Source organism: Eschrichtius robustus, chromosome 16 (assembly GCF_028021215.1).
Source record: "Eschrichtius robustus isolate mEscRob2 chromosome 16, mEscRob2.pri, whole genome shotgun sequence".
Taxonomy (NCBI): domain Eukaryota; kingdom Metazoa; phylum Chordata; class Mammalia; order Artiodactyla; family Eschrichtiidae; genus Eschrichtius; species Eschrichtius robustus.
In genome coordinates, this window is record NC_090839.1 from 43,937,232 (window position 1) to 43,961,377 (window position 24,146).

Below are 24,146 nucleotides of genomic sequence, written 5' to 3' on the forward strand. Positions count from 1 at the left end.
CAGCCTGGCTCCCCCACTGGTCTTTCTCGCCTTCTCTGCTCCCCACGTTCCCATCTACCAAGGGGGAATTCTTACTCTCTTCATCTTCATTTTCTTCCTTCTCTCTCTTTTTTTTTTACAAAATATATTTATCGTGAAAGTGATTATCACCCTCACCTGTGCTGCAGACAGATCAGAAAACTAGGAGTCTCCTTCTCAAACTTCACTCGTCCACTTGCTTTACGTGAGCGCTGGTCACTAGTAAGAGCAGTCAGTCTGGGCACCTGTGCCCCGTTTTGGGCACTCGAACCATTTAGAAGGAATTACTTCATGGCTTCTTCTGAATCAGGAAGGAAGATTTGAATAAATGCATATCCCTGTGTAACCAACTCCCCAGTCAAGATAGAACATTTCTACCACCCTGGAAAGTTCTATCATGACCCCTTTCAGTCAAGCCAAGCCCCCATTAAACAACCATTGTTCTGATTTCTAAACAGCTTAGTTTTGCCTGTTCTTGAACTTCATATAAATGGAATCTTGCCCGTATGTACACTTTGTGTCTGGCTTCTTTCATTCAAAGTACTGTCTGTGAGATTCGTCCATATTGTATGTATCAAGTCCATTCTACACTTTTTATGGAAATGCAGTATTTATTATACGTCAGAGATGTGCCCGAGTATAATTTTGACATGAAATGCACTGGGCAGTACTAAAGGGAATTCCTAATGACCATGAAAAGTGCTTTGTAACCTCAACGTGTTATTAAAGCCACTACTGACGTTATTACACAAAGAAGAGTTTTGCGTCTGATAAACATTCCTTAGTAATTACTAGGCCTCTGTGCTTGAGAGAGTTGGAATTTTATGTGCTTGCTGTCACACAGGAATTGCTTTAATATCATTTCCTAAAATGAGCTTCTGAATTTAGGATTCCAAAAGAACACTGAAGTCACTGGTGGGTAAACTGTCATTTAGAAAATATGCTAAAAATAGCAGCTGGAAATGCTCATCTGTCATAGCTGAGAACTGTTTATTTTATGTTATTTTACTTTACATTATTTTATTTTTTTTAAATTTTATTTTATTTTTAATAGACTATTTTTTTAGAGAAGTTTTAGATTCATGACAAAACTGAGCGGAAAATACCAAGATTTCCTGTATACCACCTGTCCCCACGTGCAGCCTCCACCACAATCCCACAGCAGAGTGGTACATTATTTATAATCAATGAACCTACATTGACACATCGTTATCACCCAAAGTCTATAGTTTATATTAGGGTTCACTCTTGGTGCTGTACTTTCTATAGGTTTGGCCAAAAGTATGACATATATCTATAGTTATAGTATCATAAAGAATACTGCCATTGCCCTAAAAAATCTTCTGTGCTACACCAGTTCATCGCTTCCTCCCCACTAACTCCTGGCAACCTCTGATCCTTTTAGTGTGTCTATAGTTTTGTCTCTTCCAGTTTGAATTATACAGTGTATAGTCTTTTCAGATTGGCTTCTTTTACTTAGTAATACGTATTTAAGTTTCCTCTGTGTCTTTTCACATCTTGATAGCTCACTTCTTTTTATCACTGACTAATATTCCATTGTCTGGATGTACCACGGTTTGTTTATTCCCTCACCTACTAAAGGCCATTTTGGTTGCTTTCAATTTAGGCAGTTCTGAATAAAGCAATTATGAATAATCAGTGTGCAGGTTTTTGTGTGGATATCTTTACATAAATTCTAAGGAGCACAATTGCTGGAGCATATGGTAAAAGTATGTTTAGTTTTGTAAGAAACTGCCAAAGTGTCTTCCAAAGTAGCTGTACCATTTTTCATTGCCATCAGTAATGAATGAGAGTTCCTGTTGTTCCACATCCTCAGCAGCATTTGGTGTTGTCAATGTTCCAGATTTTGGCCATTCTAATAGCTGTGTAGTGGTATCTCTTTATTGTTTTAATTTGCAGTTCTCTGATAACATATGATGCAGAACATCTTTTCATAAGCCTATTTGCCATCTGTGTATTTTCTTTGGTGAGGTATCTGATCAGATCTTTTGCCCATTTTTAAATCAAGTTGTTCATTTTCTTATTGCTGAGTTTTAAGAGTTCTTTGTTTATTTTTGGATAACAGTCCTTTATCAGATATGTCTTTTGCAAATATTTTCTCCCTGCCTGGCCTGTCTTTCATTCACTTGACAGTGTCTTTCACAGAGCAGAAGTTTTAAATTTTTTTTAAATTTATTTTATTTATTTTTAGATTTATTTTTGGCTGCGTTGGGTCTTCGTTGCTGCGCGTGGGCTTTCTCTAGTTGCAGTGAGCGGGGGCTACTCTTCGTTGCAGTGCCCGGGCTTCTCATTGCAGTGGCTTCTCCTTGTTGTGGAGCACGGGCTCTAGGTGTGCAGGCTTCAGCAGTTGTGGCTCACGAGCTCTAGAGCACAGGCTCAGTAGTTGTGGCACATGGGCTTGGTTGCTCTGCGGCATGTGGGATCTTCCCAGACCAGGGCTCAAACCCATGACCCCTGCATTGGCAGGCGGATTCTTAACCACTGTGCCACCAGGGAAGTCCCAGAAGTTTTAATTTTAATGATGGCCAGCTTATCAGCTGAGTCTCTGATGTTGTATCTAAAAGTCATCACCATACAAATGGTTTCTAGATTTTCTCCTATGCTATCTCCTAATATATATATATATATATATATATATATATACACACACATTGATATAGATAGATACATATATATAATTGAATACATTGTTGCTATTTTTTAAAATCTGTTAAATCAATTAAGAATAAGAATGATAAAAGTTTTTATTTTATCTTCACTTATTCCTTCTCTAATGCTCTTCCTTTCTTCAGGTAGATTTGTGACTGACTTATACTGTTTTCCTCCCCTCTGAAGAACTTCTTTTCTTGCAAGGCAGGTCTACCAGAAACAATTTCCCTCAATTTTTGTGTCTGAGACAGTCTTTATGGCTCCTTCACTTTTGAAGGATAATTTTTCAGGGTTCAGAATTCTAGGTTGGTGGTTTTGTTTTCTCAACACTTTAAATATTTTACTCCCCTCTCTTGCTTGCATGGTTTCTGAGACATTGGCTGTAATTCTTATCTTTGATCCCCTATATGTAAGGTACATTTTTCCCTCTGGCTTCTTTCAAGACTTTTTTATTTATCTTGGATTTTCTATAGTTCGAATACAATATGCCTAGGTGTAGAATATTTTTCTGTTTCTTCCTCTCTTTCTTTTCCTTCTGGTATTCCATTATACACATGTTATACTCTTTGTAGTTGCCCCACACTTCTTGAATATTCTTCTCTGGTTTTTTTTAGTCTTTTTCTCTTTGTTTTCCCATTTTTTTTTAAGTTTGTATTAACTTCCAAAGCTTCTATACCCTCAAGGTCAGAGATTTTCTTTATCTGTGTCTACTCTACTAATGAGCCCATCAAAGGCATTCTTCATTTCTGTTACAATATTTTTGAGCTCTAGAATTTTTTTTTTTCTGATTCTTTCTTAGAATTTCCATCTCTCAGCTTATAATGTGCATCTGTTCTTGTATGCTATGTACTTGATCCATTAGAATCCTTAGCATATTAATCATTCCAACATCTTTACCATATCTGAGTTTGGTTCTGATGCTTGCTCTGTCTCCTCAAACTGTGCTTTATTGTTTTCCTCTTAGAATGCCTTGTAAGTTGTCTTTGATAGCTGGACATGATGTATGATGTACTGGGCAAATGGGACCTCCAGTAAATAGACCTTTAATAAGGTGGAGGTGAGGTGGTGGGGAGAGGGAGCATTCTATAGTCCTGTGATTAGGTCTCAGTCTTTTTTGAGCCTGGGCTTCTGAACTGTGAATATCACAAGTGCTTCTTAGTTCCCCCTTTTCCCCCTCAGGTGGATAAGATAACTAGAGTGGCTGGAGTTGGGTATTTCCCTTCCCCCATGTGGATGCCTAGAGCTGGCTGAAGTAGAATATTGCCCTTCCCCCAGGGAGGTTAGGCTCTAAATAAACCTCAGCAGGTTAGGCTCTGGTAAAGTAGTTTCTCCTGAAGGCAGGCCTTGTTAAGAACAGAGTGGCGTATTTCAGAGAAGCTCCTTTCCCCCTCTGCTGCAGGTAGCACGAGGGGATTTTTCTCTGCATTCACTGTGAGAACCTGGTGAGGTAAAATTTACAAAAGTGTGTGGGGCCACACTAAGACTAGCCCCCCACCCCACCCCGTGGAATTTTTAACTTTCAGGCGTGAAAATTAATAAAGGAAACATCAATTAAAATTGGAGCTGGGAAGGCCTGTAGGGCGAGTTCTTACACCCCACCAGTCATTGTCAATTATCCCAAATAGAAGAGACTACCTTGCGTCTCCAACAGGAAGGTGCCTCTACTTTACCCCCATCAAGAGGAAGGATGATGTTCTTCTCGCCCAGCAACAAGCCCAGCCAATGGAAAACTCTGTAGCTCAGCCAATGAGAAGACACCACCACCCTGAACTCTTACTTTCCTCCAATGAACTTTCGTTTAGAACAGTCCTGCCCATATTCCCCTTTTCTCCATAAAAGCAAGCTCACCTGCTTTGTTTTCTGGGTTTGCACGTGGTCTGCTAGAGCTTGTGTTTTGTGAACTGCAGCTCCTCTGACTATTCCTGAGTTAGCTCATCGAGCTAGTCAGATAACAGTTATCTTTTCTTGAAGTTGACACAGAAGCAGACACAGTCTGCTCCAAGCTCCAACAATTCCTCAATTACAGTTTAGATTTTCCTACTGTGGTGCTGGCTCCTGTGGAGGTTTCTGCTTAGGAGTTCCTGCTCTGGTAAGTTGTGATTCTCTGTATTCACCTGTCTCTCCAAGTTAAAGGGATAGTGGTTTGCTCTGTGACCTCACTTCTCTGATGAATCTAAGAAGATTTTTAAATTTTTTTCAGTTTGTTCAGCCTTTTACTTGTCAGAAGGGGGTGATGAATTTCAAATGCCCTTACGTGCCAGAATGCCATTCTACTTTTCAAGAAAAAATTGTCAGGTGTTACATAAGTGAAATACTGTGTGACCAGTATTTATATTTATTTATAAAGTAGATATTTATATCTATATTTCTATCGGGAATACTTTGGAGTCTACACAAAAGTTCCAACTTCCTAAAGAGATCCACCAAAATAAATCTTTAACATGTATGTTTAAGTGGATATCATTACCACTAAAAGCACATCCTAAACTTCTGGCCCCGGCAGGTTTTCATGGCACGTTACAACTTCACGCTATCCTGTGTTTGCTTACTACGTACAGCTCCAGCAGGAGAACAAATTGATTTTTGATGAGAAATATGCCCTTCTAGGATTTCATTACTTGACCACAAACTTGGTCTAGAGCTCATGGTTTGTGAAATATTGTCATTCGTTATTCAGATGCACAATGACAAGCATTGTGGGAAATTTGCATTTGAAAATGCAGTTGTCCTGCTTTACAATTCTGTGGCTTATTTGGTCTCTCACATTATTCTATCATCCCTCAAACGCCAACTGTCCCCCAAATGCCTCACTATGGTTTAGAGGAAGGAGCCAGGTTCTTTCTGTCTGAGAGAAATGGTACATGCATCATATCCAATTACATCCCTCTAGGCATTTTGAGGACCAGTATCGTATATTTGGGTAAAACTTAGAAATCTAAAAACCAGTGAAGGGGATGTTCTAGATAGAATTGTTTAAAAAAAATCCTATATGCAACGGATCAGTCCATTGTTCGGGCCACTCCAAATTCCTTGTAGATTCTTTAAAGAAACGTGTTCCTATTACCAGAAATCCAGAGTGGCGTGATTTAGGGGAATCTAATTAGTAAGATTCTTTTGGAGGTTGATAAGTATATTTTAGACTACAGCAAGTATGGTACAATTCTTTCAGAGGTTTAGCTGTAAATGAGGTCAATTTTGTGAATACCTGTTTCTCTTACCAAAAATTGTGTTTTCAAGTGTCAGGAAGGGATTCCTGGAAAAAAATAGGCAATGTAAATCTACTCCCAAGTTCTTGGGGGAAATGGTGAAACTGCACTTGATCTTGAAAATTGAATGCACCTTTGATTGTGGCCTCTGCCCTGTGGCAGATTGAAGACTTTAGAGCTCCCAGCTGGGTCTCCAGGCCTCCTGTGCTGACTGGCATTCTCCTACCTTAAGGCTTTCTTACATCCTTCAGCTTTCTCACATCTTTAAAGTACATATAGGGAAAGGGGCTGAAACTAGAAAACCTGTGATGAACAAGAGGCACGTGACTTACACAACTTAATCTTCACAATAAGAGTAGCCTTATCCCTACGTTGCAGGTGCAGACACTGAGGAACAGAAACGCACTGTGCTCACACAGATGGCAATTTACAGGGGGAGGTGCAGAGTCTGGTAGGTCTGACTCCAAGACCTCTTCTCTTTCCCTTGTTCCAGGGTTTCTCTTAAACCACTTCCCATGCCTCTTTGAATCCTTGAACTAGTATGCAGACTTTATGATGTAGGTAATAGTTTTACCCTGGACAAACAGCCAACCGGTGAAACCACTTTCTGAAGATTGCAAAGACCTAGATAAGAATACAAACGACTCCTGGGTGCTGTGCAGCCTCAGTGGGATTTCAGAAGCAGCTTATGTTCCCTCACTAACAGTTCTATCTCAGTGTATCAGTCAGATTTTTCTGCATTACAGACAACCCCCCCCAAACCCAATGGCTGACAGCAAATAACATTTACTCTCTGGTTCACGGTTCTGAGGGCTGACTGTGGTTTAACTGATGGAGGCCAGGCTTGGTCTGGCCATGCTGGATTCCAGGCTTCTACTGGGGCCCAGTCTTTTCCACCTGTCTCATTTCAGATGCCAGTTTGAAAGGGCAGGGCCTACGTGGGGGCATTCTCTTTATGCCAGCAAGAGCTTTTAAAGCCTCATTTCTGCTCACATCCTATTGGCCAAAGCAAGTCACAAGGCCAAACTCGACATCATTCGGGCAGAGAAATACACTCCACCCATGGGGACAGGCTCTGCAAAGCCAGATGGCAAAGGGTCTAGCAAAGAAGAGTGTAGAACTGGGGACGCTGATCCAATCCAACACACTCAGAAACTCAAGTATCACAGACACAGCGGTCTAATGGTGGTATTATTGCTCACATCAGACTTGAAGCTTTGCCCTCTGTCTCAACATGGAAATTTTCAGAACTTTTCACTTGGTATCTTCTGGACTGTCTTTGAAAATGACCTTCAGTGTGAGGTCCTCTACTGGACTTATATCAAATTATGTATTTTTGATCACAAAAATCACATCAAATGTTTTCTTTTTAGTTACAGTTTTAGGCCCTAAGATTGCACTAATCTCTGCCTCACTCACCAAAGGAGTGGCTGCCACTGTAAATGCTATAAAACCGTAGAGAAGAGTTTCCACCAACTGGTCCACCCCTATATAGGAAAACTCCACATGCTAACATTGAGACACTAACTAGTTCAGACAGACCTCAGATTATCAACGGTTGCAACCAGTGTCTGTCTCGGCATTCAGACATGAGAGGAGAGATTGTCCACACTGAGCGTTCCTCATCCTGGAGTTGGTCACTGAGAAGCTTTTCAGAGGAATTCCTGGAATGATGGCAGTTTACACAGGCCTTCAGGGAATTCAACCAGTCATTGACGAGTAAAAGCCAGTAATCAGGGGCTTTGGGGACTAACTCCTCTTCTTCCATATTTGGTGATCGGAGTTCACACTGCTGGGGGCTGTGATGACAGTCTTCAGCGTGGCTCCTTCAGGAGAATCTTGCACCTGACTGTGCAGGTGGGGGCATAAAAGCAGCTTCTGGGGACATAAGTAGTTTCATGCCTGCGAGTCAGTGACAGCAAAGCTTAGAGACCCTGTGTGCTGATGTGTTCCTGAAAGAAGTCCTCTGCTCTGCCTGCTTGAGGGTGACAGAAGCCCAAGAGGTGTTTATCAGACCTAAAGCCAAGGGGACCTAGTTTTCATTCTCCTCAGCCAGGCCTTTAGGTTGTACCAAGGTCACACGTGTAGGGGGTTTGGCCAGTAGGCTCCAGAGAGCAGCACAGAATTAATTCATTTCCTGCCCTCCAGTGCAAGGGCTAATTTTTTCCTAGGCCTCAGGTGGCATGAAATCACTGCAGGATGCGAGGGAGCCTCACAGGACACTGGATATGTCCCGTGTTCCTATTGTTAACACACCATCTTATTGGGCACCTATTTTACTTTGAGCACTGAAGGTGGAAAAATGAATAAGATAAGGGTTCTGCCTCATGGAACTGCTATTCCAATGGGGTAGATGCGTGGTGACCAAGCACGTGGGACAGAGATCATTTCAGATCGTGACAAGGGCAGTGGAAGTGCTCTGCAAGCCCAAACGAGGAGTTTGGACTTTGGTCGTAAGTGTGGAGGAAGTCACTAGGGGCTCCTAGTATGGACATGAGATCATCACTGGCCACCAGGTCCATGCCCCATAGATGCCACCAGTTCAAAAAGTAGAAACTGTATTTTCATCTCTCAGTTGATCCCAGTATAAATCTTTTCTACTCAAATGTGATGTCCTCAATGAACTCCCTCGATTAGCCCTGTAGGAAAAATGTTCTTTTAAAAAATTTTACAAAAATTCTTTTCCAGGTGATTCTGTGAGATCTTTCATCTCCTTTCTCAAGAGACTTATTCAGGGGTAGTAGGAACAGCTTGCATAGAGTAGAATTTGTTTCACGAGCCATTTCTCAGGTCATTATTATAATTCCTTAGGCAGAAGACGATTTTAAAAACACCCTTAGACGCTGGTGCTCGTAAGTTTGAGAAGCTGATGAAGCTTGCATAGATGGTAAGCTTGTGTCTCATAAAAACGCAGCTCATTCAGACCTGCTTTGCAGAGCAAAGACAGCTTGAAAGGAAAACTTCATGTTTCACAATTTTTTTAAAGAGGTGAAAGCAACAGTAATTCAAGTCTGGGGCTGAATATAGTAGAATTTACGGAGTATCACTTGTTATGGCACACAATGTCAAGTGAAATGAAAGAGTGGGTGTGAGGAGATTAAAATAAGGATAGAATTTTCCTTTTTCATGTTATGACCAATCCTACAGGTCCTGCTAGGAAAATCAGTGCTCAGTTGAATAAAATAACGTAAGGGGTAAGGCGCCATTGGGAAAGGCATAATGTCACAGAAGTTCTGTTGTGAGCCAGTGAGCTTCAAATGTACAGGTTCTAATTGTGTCTGGAATGATGGTACTTACATGTTGAGGAATAATTGCATCATCAGAGCCATCAGCTTTACTGTGGCCCTCCTTGAGCCCCACTCATGCTCTGCAATGAAGACATTAAATGCTAGACTGAGTGCTGCCATGTGAGAAAGAGGGCAGAACATCAGTGGCCCCTGGTCTATTGGGTGTGGTCCTCACAGGAAGCTCTGTACTTGGGCATCAAGCTTTCTGACCACAGGGGCCTCCAGTTTGATTTCCTTTCTTTGGAATTTGAAACAGTGTTGCATTGGGACTGGAGTCTCTGAAGGAGAGGGGTTGTGGTAATGTCCATCCATTCTGCGGAGATGTGAGGAGAAACAGAATGCCAGGCCCTGGGCTAGAGTGTGGATGGATGGAGGGAAGTGAGTAGACCCAGGCTTTGGCGCTGGCCCTGCCCTTGCTTGAGTTCCCTTACAATCATGTTTTTTGCTTCTATAAAATGAAAGGTTACATACATCTGGAAGGGAGTTTCGAGGATTTGGGCTATTTTAGGTGGAAGCCAAAGTTGGCAGGGCTCCTAAGCATAGCCTAGGCTCGCACTCCATGCCCATCCATAGCCATAGACAGTATCATTGCTTCCTCTTCAAGTAGATGCTGGTCCAGATCACATTTATCACATTAGTGAGTGATAGTAAGTTCATTAAAGGTAGTACAACACAGACTATACTTTGCATACCTCTTGCCAGTATTTAATATTAATTCAAATTAATCATCCTTGACCAACCCCTCCCTCAATACCCTAAGTCACTGTGCGTTAGAAGCCAACTCATCTTCATTCTTCTCCTTTTTCTCTTCTTTGGGTTGTTGTGAAGATTACTTAGTGTTTACATGCGTTTTATTTAGAGTGACTTCTACATAATAATTGTTCGATAAATGTTAACAGCAGCAGCAACAATTTACTATTTTTCAAGATTTCTGTCTAGTGTGGCAGCTTTTCATGCTGATGTGAGCCTAGCTCTATGACCTCTACAACCCCACAAAGTAAAATATGATTGTTCTTTCATGCTGATGACTAGCGAGCTCCCCAACTCTGTCCCCCACGTCATTAAGTAACTTATAAAATATTCTCTACTGTGCATGTGCCAGAGGTGACAACTAGAAAGGTTTAGAGAAAGAGTGCTATCCAGATAAGACGTGGCACCTCTTTTTCTCAAGTTCATGAATGGGTGTTGATGGCTGTCATAGTTTGGGTTTCCCCAAAAGCAGATTCAGAGGTCAGGGTTTGGGGGCAAGTAGTTAATTTGGGAGGTCATTTCAGGAAAGGGAGTGGGGAAAGAGAAACAAGGAAAGGAAGCCAACAGAGTGCATTGCTGAGCATTGTTGCTGCGGACCACTGGAGCATCGACCCACTGGGCAACTTGCAGCCTGCACCTCAGCCTTCCTGGGGGCACGTGAGCTGGGACATGTACCCACCGTCTCACTAATCATGGGTTAAAGGAAGCTCGCGGTGGCCTTGATTCCCTGACACTTTGGACCTACTCCACAGGTGGGCAGTGAGAACCCACAGTAAAAAGGCAGCAGGTGCCAGAGGTTGTAAGTTGAGCCAGGATGCAAGGATGGCACGCGTGCCACAGGGACATATGTAGGGCATGGTCAGCATCTGCTACAGCGATCCAGCTTATTAATATGCCATATTGTGTACATATGCGCATATGACAAAGCCTGTCCTTTCAAACAACAGCTAAGACCCCACCATCCTGAAGACGGGCTGCGAAAGCCTCGCTCTTGCCTGCTGTGTGCCCTTTTGCTCTCCTGAGGGAAGCCAGCGGCACCCTCTTTAGCATTCTGCTGCCACGCTCACTGCAGTAACGGAGGCCAGTGTCACTCTTATTACTTCACCTGTTTTATCTCTTGTGAAACTCAGCCTTTAGCCAGAATCGTCTGAGTGGCTGCTCTGGCAATTGCTTAACAGTGAGCCTCCTTTAGCTCATTTCTCTTAAGTAATTTGATGCCATCATACCATCAGAATTGCTTTTATGGGTTGGAAGGAGGCCTGGGGGAGGGGATTGATGGGAAGCTGTTTTGAGATTTAAAAAAAATAATAATTTCATTGCCCTCTACTTCCCCGTGCCCACCACACTCTCCATCTGCGTCCCTCTCCCTCTCTTTCCCATGTGGGACAGGGCTGTGTGTGTTCGGGGAGGTTGGTGAGGAATGTTCTGAGCAAGACATAACTCATCTCACATTTCATCTCCTTTTACCCGGGCTTGTAAAGTGTATTGTTTCATGTCCCTTTGGTCCCCACACCAGGACTCGTGTGCTAATATAGAAAAAGATTGTGGTTATTCTCTCTGAAATATCAAGCAAAGTGTAATTTTACATTGACCGTCCATGTTGACAATCCCAGTTCAACTGATGTTAACATTTCAATAAACCCAGTGATACGTGATCCCCCTCATTTAGGACAGAGATTTTCATCAATGCTGAAAATCCCATGTTTAATAATTGCATGATATTTTTATTTTACTTGAGTTTGTGTGTAAATAGAAAAAATAAAATCAGCAGCACGCTTTCCTCATTATAGACTTGATGGGGAGGGAGGGCTTAAAAGTGGACATGAATTTAGTGTGCGGAGTTCCAGAGAGTTTTATTTGTTTAACTGTTGCTTCTTATTTCTGGATATTTATAGCCATTCCGCCCCAATTTGGTGCTTATAGTCACCCTGAGGGCTGGTGAGTATGGCAACCACTTTCTAAATAATATGCAATGGACCTGGGGATTTATGATTCCATACAATTGTTAGTATTTTATCACAGCCTTGGGCTAAGTGCCCTGCTGGGTAGGGTTGAGAGTACGGACTAAACCCCCTTTGAGGTGAAGGCCACTACAGAAGAAATTGTGCAGCTAAAAATAAAATGATTCGGTACCTAAACAATAGTTTTTACATTTGTGAGCTTTGCTTGGACATTGGTCTCCCAGATTGCTTTCTTCTTACAACTGCTAGCATCCCTTTCCAGCCCAGTTTCCAGGAGGTGACTCCTGGAAACTGGGCTGGAAAGGGATGCTAGGGGAAAATTCAAGAAACAGAGGCCCTGGGTCGACTGTAAATGGTAGATGGGCTTAATGTTTTAAAGCATGGATTAATTGTACCTGGTGTCCTGTCAGTTTGAGTTAAAAATTTTTTTGTGTGCTAAGAACTTCTCAGAAATAATTGATTTAAGGTATTACCGTATGCCTCTGTATGCTTTAGCAATCTTTAGCTGCAAGCAGACCCTCATTCTAAGTTTAAAACAAAAGTTGATCGTTGCTTCTTCCTCCAAAAAGGGCTGTTTTACTAACAGAGTAAGTTATATCTATATTTATTTCAGTAGACTATGCTAGATTTTCAATAGAAAATGTTTTGAGTTTTGTAACAAGGGAACAATGTTTGTTTCTGCATAGGACCCTATAGACAAAGTTAAAGATATTGGGGAATTATCAACAAGAGCAAAATGAAAAAAAAAAAAAAAAGAAAGCTAGAGAGGAAAACCGTCTAGGGCAAGGTCAAAACCGGATTCACTTTCACTGTGTTGAAAACATTCCGGGTTTTCCCCAATTCCAACAAATAGTTCAGTGGCCGAGTAGAACCTTCAGTGAGTCTTCATTGCTATATCTTTCTGCAACTTGATGAAAAGAGAAATATCGGGTAATAACTGAGTAAGAAAAAATGTCTAAAGTGGTGTTTGATGTACCATGGATGAAAAGCATTGCAAACTCAACTTGCTGTTTCAATTTTTCCCCTCTTTTGTTTTGTCCCCCCTTCTCCCTCTTTTGTTTTGATGTTCTGTTGACAGAATTTGTCCCCTCATGGTTTAAGTACTCACTGCTTTGTAGAGAGAAAACAGTTGAGTCATAAAACGTGTCTGAGCTTCTAGCTATAAAACATATTGATTAGCCTAAAGCTATCCTTAATGGCTTTAAATGTGGTTAAGAAAATATAATTAAGTATATATCCTGACATGTTAACTAACTAGAAAGATAAATACATTATTTTAAACTTTCTTACGTTTCTGTTGGGAGTGTACATCGCTACAGCTGCTTTGGAAAACTGGCAGAATCTGCCAGAGTTAAACATCTGGATAACCTCTGGGCCTGTAGCCCCAACTCCTGGGTGTACTGTCAACAGAAGCAAGTGCTTGTGTTCACCAAGTGGCATGTATGAGAATGTTCATGGCAGCTTTATTCACAATAGCCCCAAACTGGAAGTAACCCAACTGTCCATCAACACTAGAATGGGTAAATTGTGGAATATTCGTTCATGCAATGGAATACAATGAAAAAGAATGAGCTTCTGCTCCATGTGTGGATATAGCATGGATATATGGATACATGGATAAATCAGGCAGGCACAATATTGAACAAAATATAGACAGTGCACATGGTCCATGTACATGAAGTGGAAAGACAGACAAAGCTAATCTATGATAATAGCGGAGGGAATAGCAGTTCCTTCAGGGGATAGATATTGACCTGGGGCAAGGTAGCTTTCTGGGGTGTTGGAAATGTTTTATATCTTGATTTGGGAATGGTTATATATATACATATGTGTGTGTATGTAAAAATTTAGCAAGCAATTTAAATACAGAAGTGAACTTTAAAAATTCTTGTATAAGTTGTGTAAGTCAGCTTCACCATTTACAACAAAGGTTAATTTTAATCATCTATCCTAACGAATGAGGAACTAAGCAGATTTGGAGTGACAGAAGCAGATTCTACACACACCTGGGTGCACACGCGCACACACACAAACTCTGCACGCTTGGCCCTGAATTATTAATGGCTGGTTCGGCCTCATTGACCCTCATACTTGGAAGAGATTTTGTATGTCATCTAATTCAGTGATTCATCTGAAGCTTGTCTGCAACCTTCCCTCTGGGTGGCCATTCTGCTTTTGTGAACAAAAGTCCCCTGGTGACCAGAATATGGTCGAGACCTTCTGAGGCAGGCCTTACTGTCATCAGGAGCCCATCCCTGGGCAAAACTCTGCCCTTGTCTATTCACTGGCCTTGCTTGTAACCCTTGGGGTCTTGCAGTTAAGTGGACAAAGGATCATGCTGTTGCTGTTTACCCTGAATATCATACTTTACGTTGTATACATATGCTGCTGAAAAGCAAGTATGTTTTCAGGGATATTTATCTTGATTTTTACCTCCCCTTTTAATTAATCACAGCACATCTTCCCACCAGGAGTTGTGTTTTCTCAAATGCATCTTCTCAATAGTTCTCCCTCCAGGATGAAATAGGATAATGTGGATACGTCATTCTGCTTGGACATCTCAGAATCCCTTGGCCCTCCCTATACTCTAGGGCTAAACACCCTTGCCTTCCCAGTAATTAGCCTTTCCTGCTGTCCATACAAAGGCTCACGAGTCCACAGTCCGTTCATTCAACACATATTTATTGATCATCTTCTATGTGCCGGCAATGTTCTAGGGATACAGTGATAAGTAAAAAACAGGTGTGGCATCTGTCTCCTTAGGGCTTTCGCTCTATGAAGAATTATTAATCAAACATTTACATAAATCAATGTCAAATTGCAACTGTGGTGTGTGCTGTGAGGAAAAGGTACGTGGTGTGTTACGAAAGCATAAGATGGGTAGTCATCCGTATCAGAGGAGCGTTCCCTGGTGGAGTGTTGGCCGAGCAGAGGGCAAATGTTCAAATAAGCTGGAGAAAAGAGGAGAGAAATATCATTTCAGGAAGAGGAAACAGCACGAGCAAGGCCTTATGGTAGGAAGGTGAAAAGGAACATGCCACAATTCAGAGGGCAGAGAGAAGGCCAGTGTGGCTGGAATGAAAAAGCGAAGAGTAAGACAGCATGAGAGAGAAGAGTCAGACCCCTCGGGGGAGAGATGTTAGCATTAAATTGGGGAGTGGTTTGAGGACAGAGCAGACTTCAAATGCTCGTAAAGGACGTTCCTTGGAAAGTAGCTGCACAAACTAAAGAGAACAGGTTTTAAGAGAGTAGCTTTGGAATGGAAATATTACATCCAGGTCCAGGGTGTGGTCTGCGGAGGAGGGAAGGTGGGAGTTGTTGTCAAAAACGACCAGGTCAGGGAACTGGCAGGCCAGGTGCCGGGTGGGTCATCTTCCTGGATGCTGAAACCGCCCAAGGTTATAGCAGTCCTTGAGCTGGAGCTGAAAACTATAACTCAGTGCCAGAGGTTTGGATGAATGTGGGAAAGTGACCAAGAGGTCGCACATAATTGAGAAGAGACCACAGTTGCCATGGTTCTGAGAGAACTTTTATAATTTCTCTGTGGGGAATTACTCCTTCTAAAGGTTAATGCGGATGGCCATTGCAACGGAGAGTGATTTTGGTTTTATTAGCTTTATACAGCCCTGTAATTTTACTACTTAAATACTTCTTAAACATATCAGAAAGTTGGAGAAGATTGCCATGGGAAGAGAGTAACTAGGGAAAGCTAAGACACAAATCTAGAAAGGCCCCCGGGGTATATAATGCCAAGCTAAGGTGCTAAAGTTTACTCTATAGGAGCTGGAGAGTCGGCCAAGGCTGCCATTGTTTTGTGTAAGGTGGTGGTAACTATACTTCAGGAAGAATCACCTGGAAGTGGTGTGCTGGATAGATGGGAGAAGACCGAAGAGCACGGTTACAAGTCACCTGCTGTTGTCGGGCTGAGAGCTGATCCGACCTCGGACAAGATCAGTGGGAAAAGAAGGAAAGAACAGGGCGGTGTAAGATCCTTCAGAGGGATGCTATCTGTAGGACCCAGTTACCGGCAGGGGAAGCAGCCAGATACTGCAGTGACTGGGGAAGAGGTAAAGCCAGAACCAGAAAGTCAGGAAGGATTCCTTTTGTGGAGGAATACGCATTGCACTTCTGGTTCTGGAGCCTGTCAAGGGGAGGCATCTGGGTGATTACAAATGCTGGTGTTAAAGTTGGGGAAAAGGTGAACTGAAAAGCCTCCTCTGGGTAACCCCTAACCACACATGCCCATCCTGGCTGCCTTCTTTTTTCTTTGCAGCGCACAGGGACTCCTGCTTTCTCCCCCTCTACTTTCCCTCACCTTTTCCATCAATTCCTTGCTGCTCACAGCTTGCTTCTGAGGACAATGTGTCCTCAGCTTCCCATGTATAGTTCCCTCCCCCAGACATTCTATCTTTTTCTAGAAAGCTTCCCTCAGTGCTCTTCATCTTCGTCCCCACATCCCTGAATGCCCTGTCCTGCTGTGTTGCGGTTGCCTCTTATTTCCTCCCCCCAGACTTTGGGCTTTAAAGACAGGGACTCATTAAAAGTGTGTCTGTCTATCTGTCTATACATACATATACATATGTGTATATGTATATATACATACTCTTTTCTAGTTAAATAATTATTTGTTTAATGAATTAGCTAATTAACAGGTTTTTCTAACTTGAAGAGTTTTACATTTTGAAGCCTTAATTTAAGGAAGGGATGAAACAAATGCAAAACAAACCCATAATCCCAAATGTCATAGATGAATTCGCAAATTTGAGAACTTTGAGAAATTTGAGAACTTAGGCACATTTTTCATATGACAGCGGTTCTCTCTCTCATATGACAGGAGTGTTCTCTCTCTCATATGACAGGAGTTCTATTTGCCTTCCAGTAAAACTGGGTCTTTTAAATCTCAGATCTCCCCATTTCAACAACACCTCTCTCTCTCTTCGTCTGCATGAACAATGTCACGGGAGCCTCCCTGATAAGATCATGTCCTCATGGACATATTGGCGGATGATACTTGTAGCATCAGCTCAGGCATCTGAGTTTAGGATGTTGGGAATGGCAGACATTTAATGGATGCTCCTAGAAAAAGGAGCCGGGGGAGGTCAAATAGGTAGGAGGAGACACAGAAGAAGGCAGTGTTGAAAAATCTAGGAGGAGAATCTGCAAATCTCTAGAGACAAAGTAGATTAGTAGTTGACAGGGGCTGGGGGGAGGGGAGATTGGGAAATGACTGTTAATGGGTACGGAGTTTCTTTTCCGGACAGTGAAAATATTCTGGAATTAGTGGTGGTGATCGCACAAATTTGTGGACATATTAAAAACCACTGAATTGTACACTTTAAAACAATTTAAAAATCTTTTTTAAAAAGTTCAGGAGGGAAGACGTATTGAAATAGGTCTTTTGAAAAACTATTTTTCTATTGAAAAACTAGTTAAACACATTTAATACCAAAGAAGATGAAGAGTGATTGAAAGGCTATGGGCCTTCTTGATTAGGAAGCCAGTGGTGAGCTTGAAGAGAGTAGTTTCAACAGAACAGTCACTCCCATCTCTTCTTCTTTCTGCCCCATAAATAAGTAACGTACAAGGTTATTCTTTCACATATTTTTATCTCTGTTGGCAGAATGTCTGACGATTCTGCAAGTTCTCGAATGTGCTTGGTTTATATACGCTAAAGGATGAATTTTAGAAACTCTGGTTATGTGTGCTCATGTTCACCGATGTATTATAACTGCATCATTCTTCCTGCCCTTCTAAAACCAAACCTGTACTACAAAATCAGGTCATTTCATATTGTCTTCATGTGAAACCTCATTTCCAATGGCTCTAAATGGAACAGGCATTACCTTCCTTGAATTCGCACAATAGCTTTCAGTGGTATGGCTATGTGACAGGTTGTTCGCTGTGTCTTGTGCCAGCTCACTGATGGAGTGCTGCTGACCTCGTGATCCTGGCTCAACCACATGTAGTCTCTGACCCACGTTTACTACTTGATTTGTAAACTGAGGGTCATAAACATTAATCTGACACCTCATATGAGAAAATTATATGAAAACGTTGTGAAAGGTATTAAGCAACCGTAAATACATTTTAATAGACATCGTACAACTGAAGAGACAGTTAGTCCTTTATCGCCTTTTAGCTCTAGACGGGCATAGGACCAGCCCCCTTAACGCCTAGTATATAGGATCACAGGCTTCATATACTGTGATGCGCAGTGTAGAGTGTATACGTTACCGAGGTCTCCCTTGCTCAGTACTAATTGGTTGAAATGAATACTGTTTAAATGAGAAAAAGCCAGTATCACACCATGATTGACTTCTCTATTGCCTTTGCCTTTTTAAAAAATTCGTTTTATTCTGTTCTTCACTTAGGTTTTCCAAACGAGCCTGCTGCAATCATTGCCCTCAGCACCATTAAAGAATGGCTGGCCAAGAATCAGCGCCAGGTAGGAGAAAAACACAGTCAGTGAGCATACAGGATGCTGGAATTCGATTCTCAGTTTCGAAAAGGCAGATACATCTATTCCATAAATATCAAGTTGACCTAGTCATTGAGCCAAAGCTACCTGATGCTGCTTCATTTGGGTTACATGGGTGATTGAATATTTTCCTGTAATTAATTGACTGAAGGGATTATGTTGATCGGTTTCAGTGGTGAAGATGGGCAAAATGATCAGATTCATTTAGCCATGATCTCATGTTTATGTCTTTAGATAATACGGATTTGTGTGTAAAGGAGAGAACAGGGTGGATTTCCTTAAGATGAAGAATTCAGGGATCATCTGGTGCTATTTTCCTTAAAGAGTTAAGTTATCTTTGTTGACAGGGGATTCCTGGTGTTTGGTAATTTTTTCGGTAATCGAAGATCTCTTTATTTGTAACTAATCACTTCTATAAAGTGACTTCTGAGTGTGCTATTGGATAATTGATAGCTAAATCGTCATGATGAGGATTTTTATGAAACTAAAGGCTTCCATCAAAGTGTTCATCATGCCTCCGATCTGCTTATTTAATTGGAGCTTTGGGATATATGTAGTGATGAACAGGAGACTTACTCAAGTAAACAAGGCAGTTCAATAAGTAGAGATGCTATGGAAGCTTAAATTTCAGAGGTGTAGCAATTAACATGTTATTACAGCAAATAGGTTTCACACAACACACAATGTTGTGCGTTTTTCTGCCGATTTTGGTTTTCTCCTCATATACTCACATGAGTGCTGTAAAGAATTTTGTTCCATTTATGATGGCCCGTGAATATAGCTTTCTCCTCGGTAGGAGATGGATTATTTGGAAATGTTTGGATATGGAAAGAGACTATGGGAGTTTCCTAATGAGAGAGAACTCTTGGTGCTCTTGTGTGTTTAAAGAAACAGCAACATCATTTTTGCTAATTACTGTAATTTCAACATTTTTAAAAGAGACACGAACATTGTTAATTTCAAGTAGAAGACCGCACGGCTAAACGTACTTTGGTGCTTGCTGTTTCTTTTCCTCTTACTTTAAAAGGTATACATGTGACAACTTCCATTTAGAGAATAACTTTAGTAACCTCTAAGATGCAGAAAAAAATAACTAAAATAGCCAGTTTACAAAACATTTCTTTGACATGTATTATTTTATTTTCACAACAATCTTACAGAACGTCTAGGATAGGTATTGCTATCATTATCCTCATCTAGAATCAAAAGGTTAAATGACAAGCTCAAGACTTTGCAGTCTCAGAGCCAAGAGTCTGACCCGCCTCTCCTTGGAATGCCCCTGAGGCCAGGGAGAGATGTTCAGTCCCTTTGAAAACGGGTAATCTTCAATATATCTCTCGGTCATAGTATAGGCTCCTGGACCATCTGCTTGGCAAAAATGTAGTGTCTCAAAGTTAAAAACTAACAAGTGAGCTGGTATATTGGTATAAATTTATCATTTCCATTAAAATAATTATCCGAGGATATTTCCCACTGCTGGAAGTTCCCATATGCCATCTTGGCATGTGATGGGAGTACACATAACTACACAAAACATCAAGGAGTTGATGACGAAGATCAAATGTGTTGGTCACATTTACAGCTCATTGACAAATTCGACTGGTGGACTGTCTCTAAACCATTCAGAAAGTTATTTTTCCTAGATATTTGTTAACTTAGTGTTTCCTACTTAATGTTTTTTTACTCTGATCTCCTTACTAGCCTACTGTGTCTTTGAGTCCTTTCTTTTGCTTTCATATTCTTTTCTTGCTCATGTCTTTGTTTCATTGTAGAAAATCTAGATAATTTGGATTGAGAAACACAACTTAGTTATTGCCATTGCAACTTTAAACATAGCCTGTGCTAATTCTCTTTTCAATGCACATTGGCTAAATGAATTTGAACAAGTCAGGTTTTGCCTGATAACTGAATTATAAGTGGTAGGACATAGATAAAAGCTATACAAATGGACTATCCAGCAATATGTTGTTGTATTTTTTGCTCTCTTAACAAACAAACTAGGTCAAGGACTTATTCAGTTGTCTCTTCATTGCAGTATGCTTTTGGCATCTTGATGGTTTAAGCTATGTATTCATTAATTCACTCATTTGATGAAAATTTATTAAATCCCACAAAGCCTCAGACACTTTTCTAATACTAGGGACAGAACAGTGAAAAACAAAATCTTTTCCTTAGGATGTTATAGTCTGGGAAAAGAGAAATATAAATGAAACAAATAAATAAAATAGCTCAGAGTACAAAGTAAAACAAGGTAATTGAGTAGTGAGTTATTGGGGGATGTGGTTTTAGAGAATGTAGAGATTGCTCTGAGGACATAATCCTGGAACAAAGCTTTGGACAATGGGAAGGAGCAAGCCAAGGCACGCAAAAGTCTTGAGGAAGGACATTCCACACAGAAGGAAGACAAGAGGCAACCCTGAGGGGAGAATGAGTTTACTGTTTGCAAGAGGGTAAGAGAGAGAGTGTGGATGGAGCACAGGGATGAAAGAATAGCAGGAGACAAATTTGGACAAATGGTCAGGGGTCAGATCATAGAGTGTTGTGGTTTCATGGAGAGACTGATTTTTTTATTCTCAGTCTTTTGATGGGAAATCATTGAGGGTTTGGGGCACGGAGTAGCATGATCAGATTCACCTTTAAAATGACCAAATTCTGGTTGCTGCTTGGAGAATGAACTTAAAAGATGTCAGAGTAGAAAAGGGAAGACTAATTAAGGGGCTCCTACCAGTAAATCAGGCAAGGGACCAGTGTTTTTGGGAATACAGTGATGGTGGTAAAGGAGGCAACAACATCAGGTTTAGAAAATATTTTCTCTGAGCAATAGTTGATTTGATTCTATCTCATTACACAAATCACACATTACCGTAGCAAGAGAGTCCTGACTGGGGCATTTGTGCCCAGTGGACGGGACTGGGAAAAACACGTTCTGTTCATCCAGCATCTACTTGTTTCATTTGCCCAAAGTCTGAGCTGTGTGCATGCTGTTGTCACCACATATTTAAGGGGACTCGGGGACTTGAGGGAGCCCAGCTGAACAAATAGTACAGTTGGCTCTGACTGCATTGGCGCTAACGGAAGAGATGGAGCAGAGCTTTAATTTAAAAAAAAAAAAAAAAAAGAAGGAAGGAGAATCCTCAAGAAGATATTATTATTAGGGCACTCAGTGACCTTCCAGAACCAAAAAAATATAATGACTTCTGGTTGAAAAATTGAAAAACAAAAGAGAATATTCACTACTGAGAATTGAATTATTGCTCTGTGAAGACCGGAGAGATGAATTAAACACAGAACAGAAATTCAAAGAAATGGCAATCATGACTGCTGAGATAAGGTATGAGGCAGAGAGACCCAGGGATCAGACGTGAGGTGGGGCGAGCAATGGAGATTACCAGCTGGCATTTTGGGCTAAATTAAGAATTAAGAACGCGTGAGTTCAGAAAATCAGGAGAAAAGAATATCAGAGTTGGCTATAAAAAAAAAATTGACATCATGTGGCATGATAACATTTCCCAAAGCTCCCATTTTTCTCAAGCAGAAAGTTTACTAAAGAGACAAGTGAGCAAAACAAGGGGTCGTTATGGAAACAAGCAGCGGCAATGCGGCACTGACTCCTACTTCGGGGTGGGTGCTCTGCGTTATCCGCAGTTTCATGCATTCCTCATTTGTCATGCTGTCTAAAAATACCGTTCCTTGTGAAGTAGTGATTTCTTCACTCCACAGTACTGAGGCACCCCTTTCCTATCAGGAAGTTGGCCTAAGCGGCGTTTCTACGGTGCCCGTTCTGCTGATCTAAAAGCCACAAATAGCTTGATACTGGGAGCTGTTTGCCCATTATGGAGGTCATGTTCAGTGATTTCAAATACCCCAAGGGGGCAACCATCCCACAGCTCAGAGCGCTTGTGGTTAAGGCTTCCAGGAAGTCACCTTAGGGGGTAAGGCATCTAAGATGAAGATTCCAAGCCGGAAGATCAGTGGGTTTCCCGGGCACTCTGAAACATGGAAACCCTAAGGTATTGTACTAATCAGGCCTCAGTTATAGTATGACACAAACCTGGAACCCCCACCCCTCTGCCAGTGATAAAGCAGCCGGCAGATGGGCAGAAGCATAGCATTCTGGGAGCTCTAATTAAAGCTGTGGCCGTGGGCAGCCATGGTTCAGAGGGGAGGTCATGGTTCACCTGAGACCAGGCCCCAGCTGCATCTCTGCAGATCTTTGAGGATGTCATTTTCCAGAAACCTTCCCATTCATTGACTTCATGGGAATTCCCTAATCTCCCCTCTCCTGCCCACAGACCCCTCCTCCCCAAGCCGACCCCCTGTTCTGGGGTGGGAACAATTCAATGGAGGAACCTCTGGTTTATCTTTGAAGGCCCTCTGTGGGCACCTGGCTTGACTTGGGGATCACGGGCAGGGAGGAACCCCAGCTCTGCATTTTCAAAACCAAAATCAGTTTTCTTCCGTGTAGGAGGAAGGTCGAAGTTTCTTCTCATTGCATGCAGATTTTGGACCTTTGCCTAGCATAGAATACTTTTTAACTGTGCTTTTAGCACAAACAGATTGTTGTTAAAAATGTTAAATCTCATCTACTTGTCATTTAAATTGTTTACTCTGTGCCTTCCAAGGGAAACACGACCCTTGTGGTATTGCCGTTTGTCACTTTGGGTAGTGTGCCTACAGATGTGGCAGTGAGACGCGGAGATGCTGGATGTATGTGGCAGTGTGGCACCGAGACAGATGCCCAGCTCTGCACCTTGTTGTGAGCCCGGGTCCCAGACTTTATTACCCAGTGTGGTCTAGGCCCCAAGGTCAACTGACGGCAGCCAGAGAACAGAGCTAGTTTTGGGCTCATGGTTGGTGTGCTTTAGAAGTTAAGATCCTGGTTTCTGGCTTCACTGTCTTCCTCCCCTGCCTTCCAACATTCAGACACACAATCCGCAAAGTATGGAAAAGGGTGAACGCATTCCTGTCCCCCAGAACCCGGAATTGGGAATCCACTGAAGACAGGCACATTCAGGCTCCTAAAAGTTTCATCCGCTGCTCTCGTGCTAACTTGACAAGATCAGGGTCACAGCCACTTGCTTCCTCACCACAGATCACAGAGGAACCGTTGCACTTTAGCTTCTGACGCCAAGACTATTTTATTCCCCTTCTTGGCAGAGGTTTTTGAACATATGCAGTGTTAAAAATTGTTTGTCACTTTTATTTCAGAATCATATTATGGATCACAAAAAAAAACCCCAAAAAACAGTGTGAGGCCTGCCTTATGTCACTGACGCAGAACACCTTAGGATCTGTGTGTTTCTTAACTGGGGGGCTTAAATGAAACATGAAATGATGCTTACATTTCTGATGGGAAAATTATATACTTCACACCAAGTTTCAATTCCTGTGGACGATTGTTTACAGAAATGCAAAACAAGCACCATCCTTCAATTCTGCAGAAGACGGTGGTGTGGTTCACATTCAGAAATCTGGAAGGAGCAGATGAGGTGCCCCGTGTTCTCCTTGGGGGGTGTCTTCTTATGTCTAGAAGCATCGTTTGAATATCTGTGCTGGCCTTAGTTTCTGGAGCAGTTTAAGTTTAAGATATGTGTGTAGAGAAAAATAAATTCCATCTTAAAATCTTCACATTCTGTGCAGGAATGTGGTTATGGTACTAATACCCATCAACCTAATATGCTGCTGTAAAAATGTATCCTTTGACTAAGCCCAAGGCTGGTCTTCAGGTGGAACCCATGATGCTTATTGCCTATGACATAATGGAAGAAAAGTATTC

The 24,146-nt window shown here is 41.7% G+C and overlaps 1 protein-coding gene across 2 annotated transcripts in view; it reads left to right on the plus strand.

Annotated features, from left to right (window-relative positions):
* MACROD2 (mono-ADP ribosylhydrolase 2) overlaps positions 1-24,146 on the plus strand; it is a 1,969,440-nt gene that overhangs the window by 1,420,917 nt on the left and 524,377 nt on the right. For both annotated transcript variants that reach the window (XM_068566158.1, XM_068566159.1), the window contains exon 8: positions 18,264-18,337. In XM_068566158.1, coding sequence (XP_068422259.1) covers positions 18,264-18,337 — 74 coding nt within the window. The remainder of the gene's footprint in view (positions 1-18,263; positions 18,338-24,146) is intronic.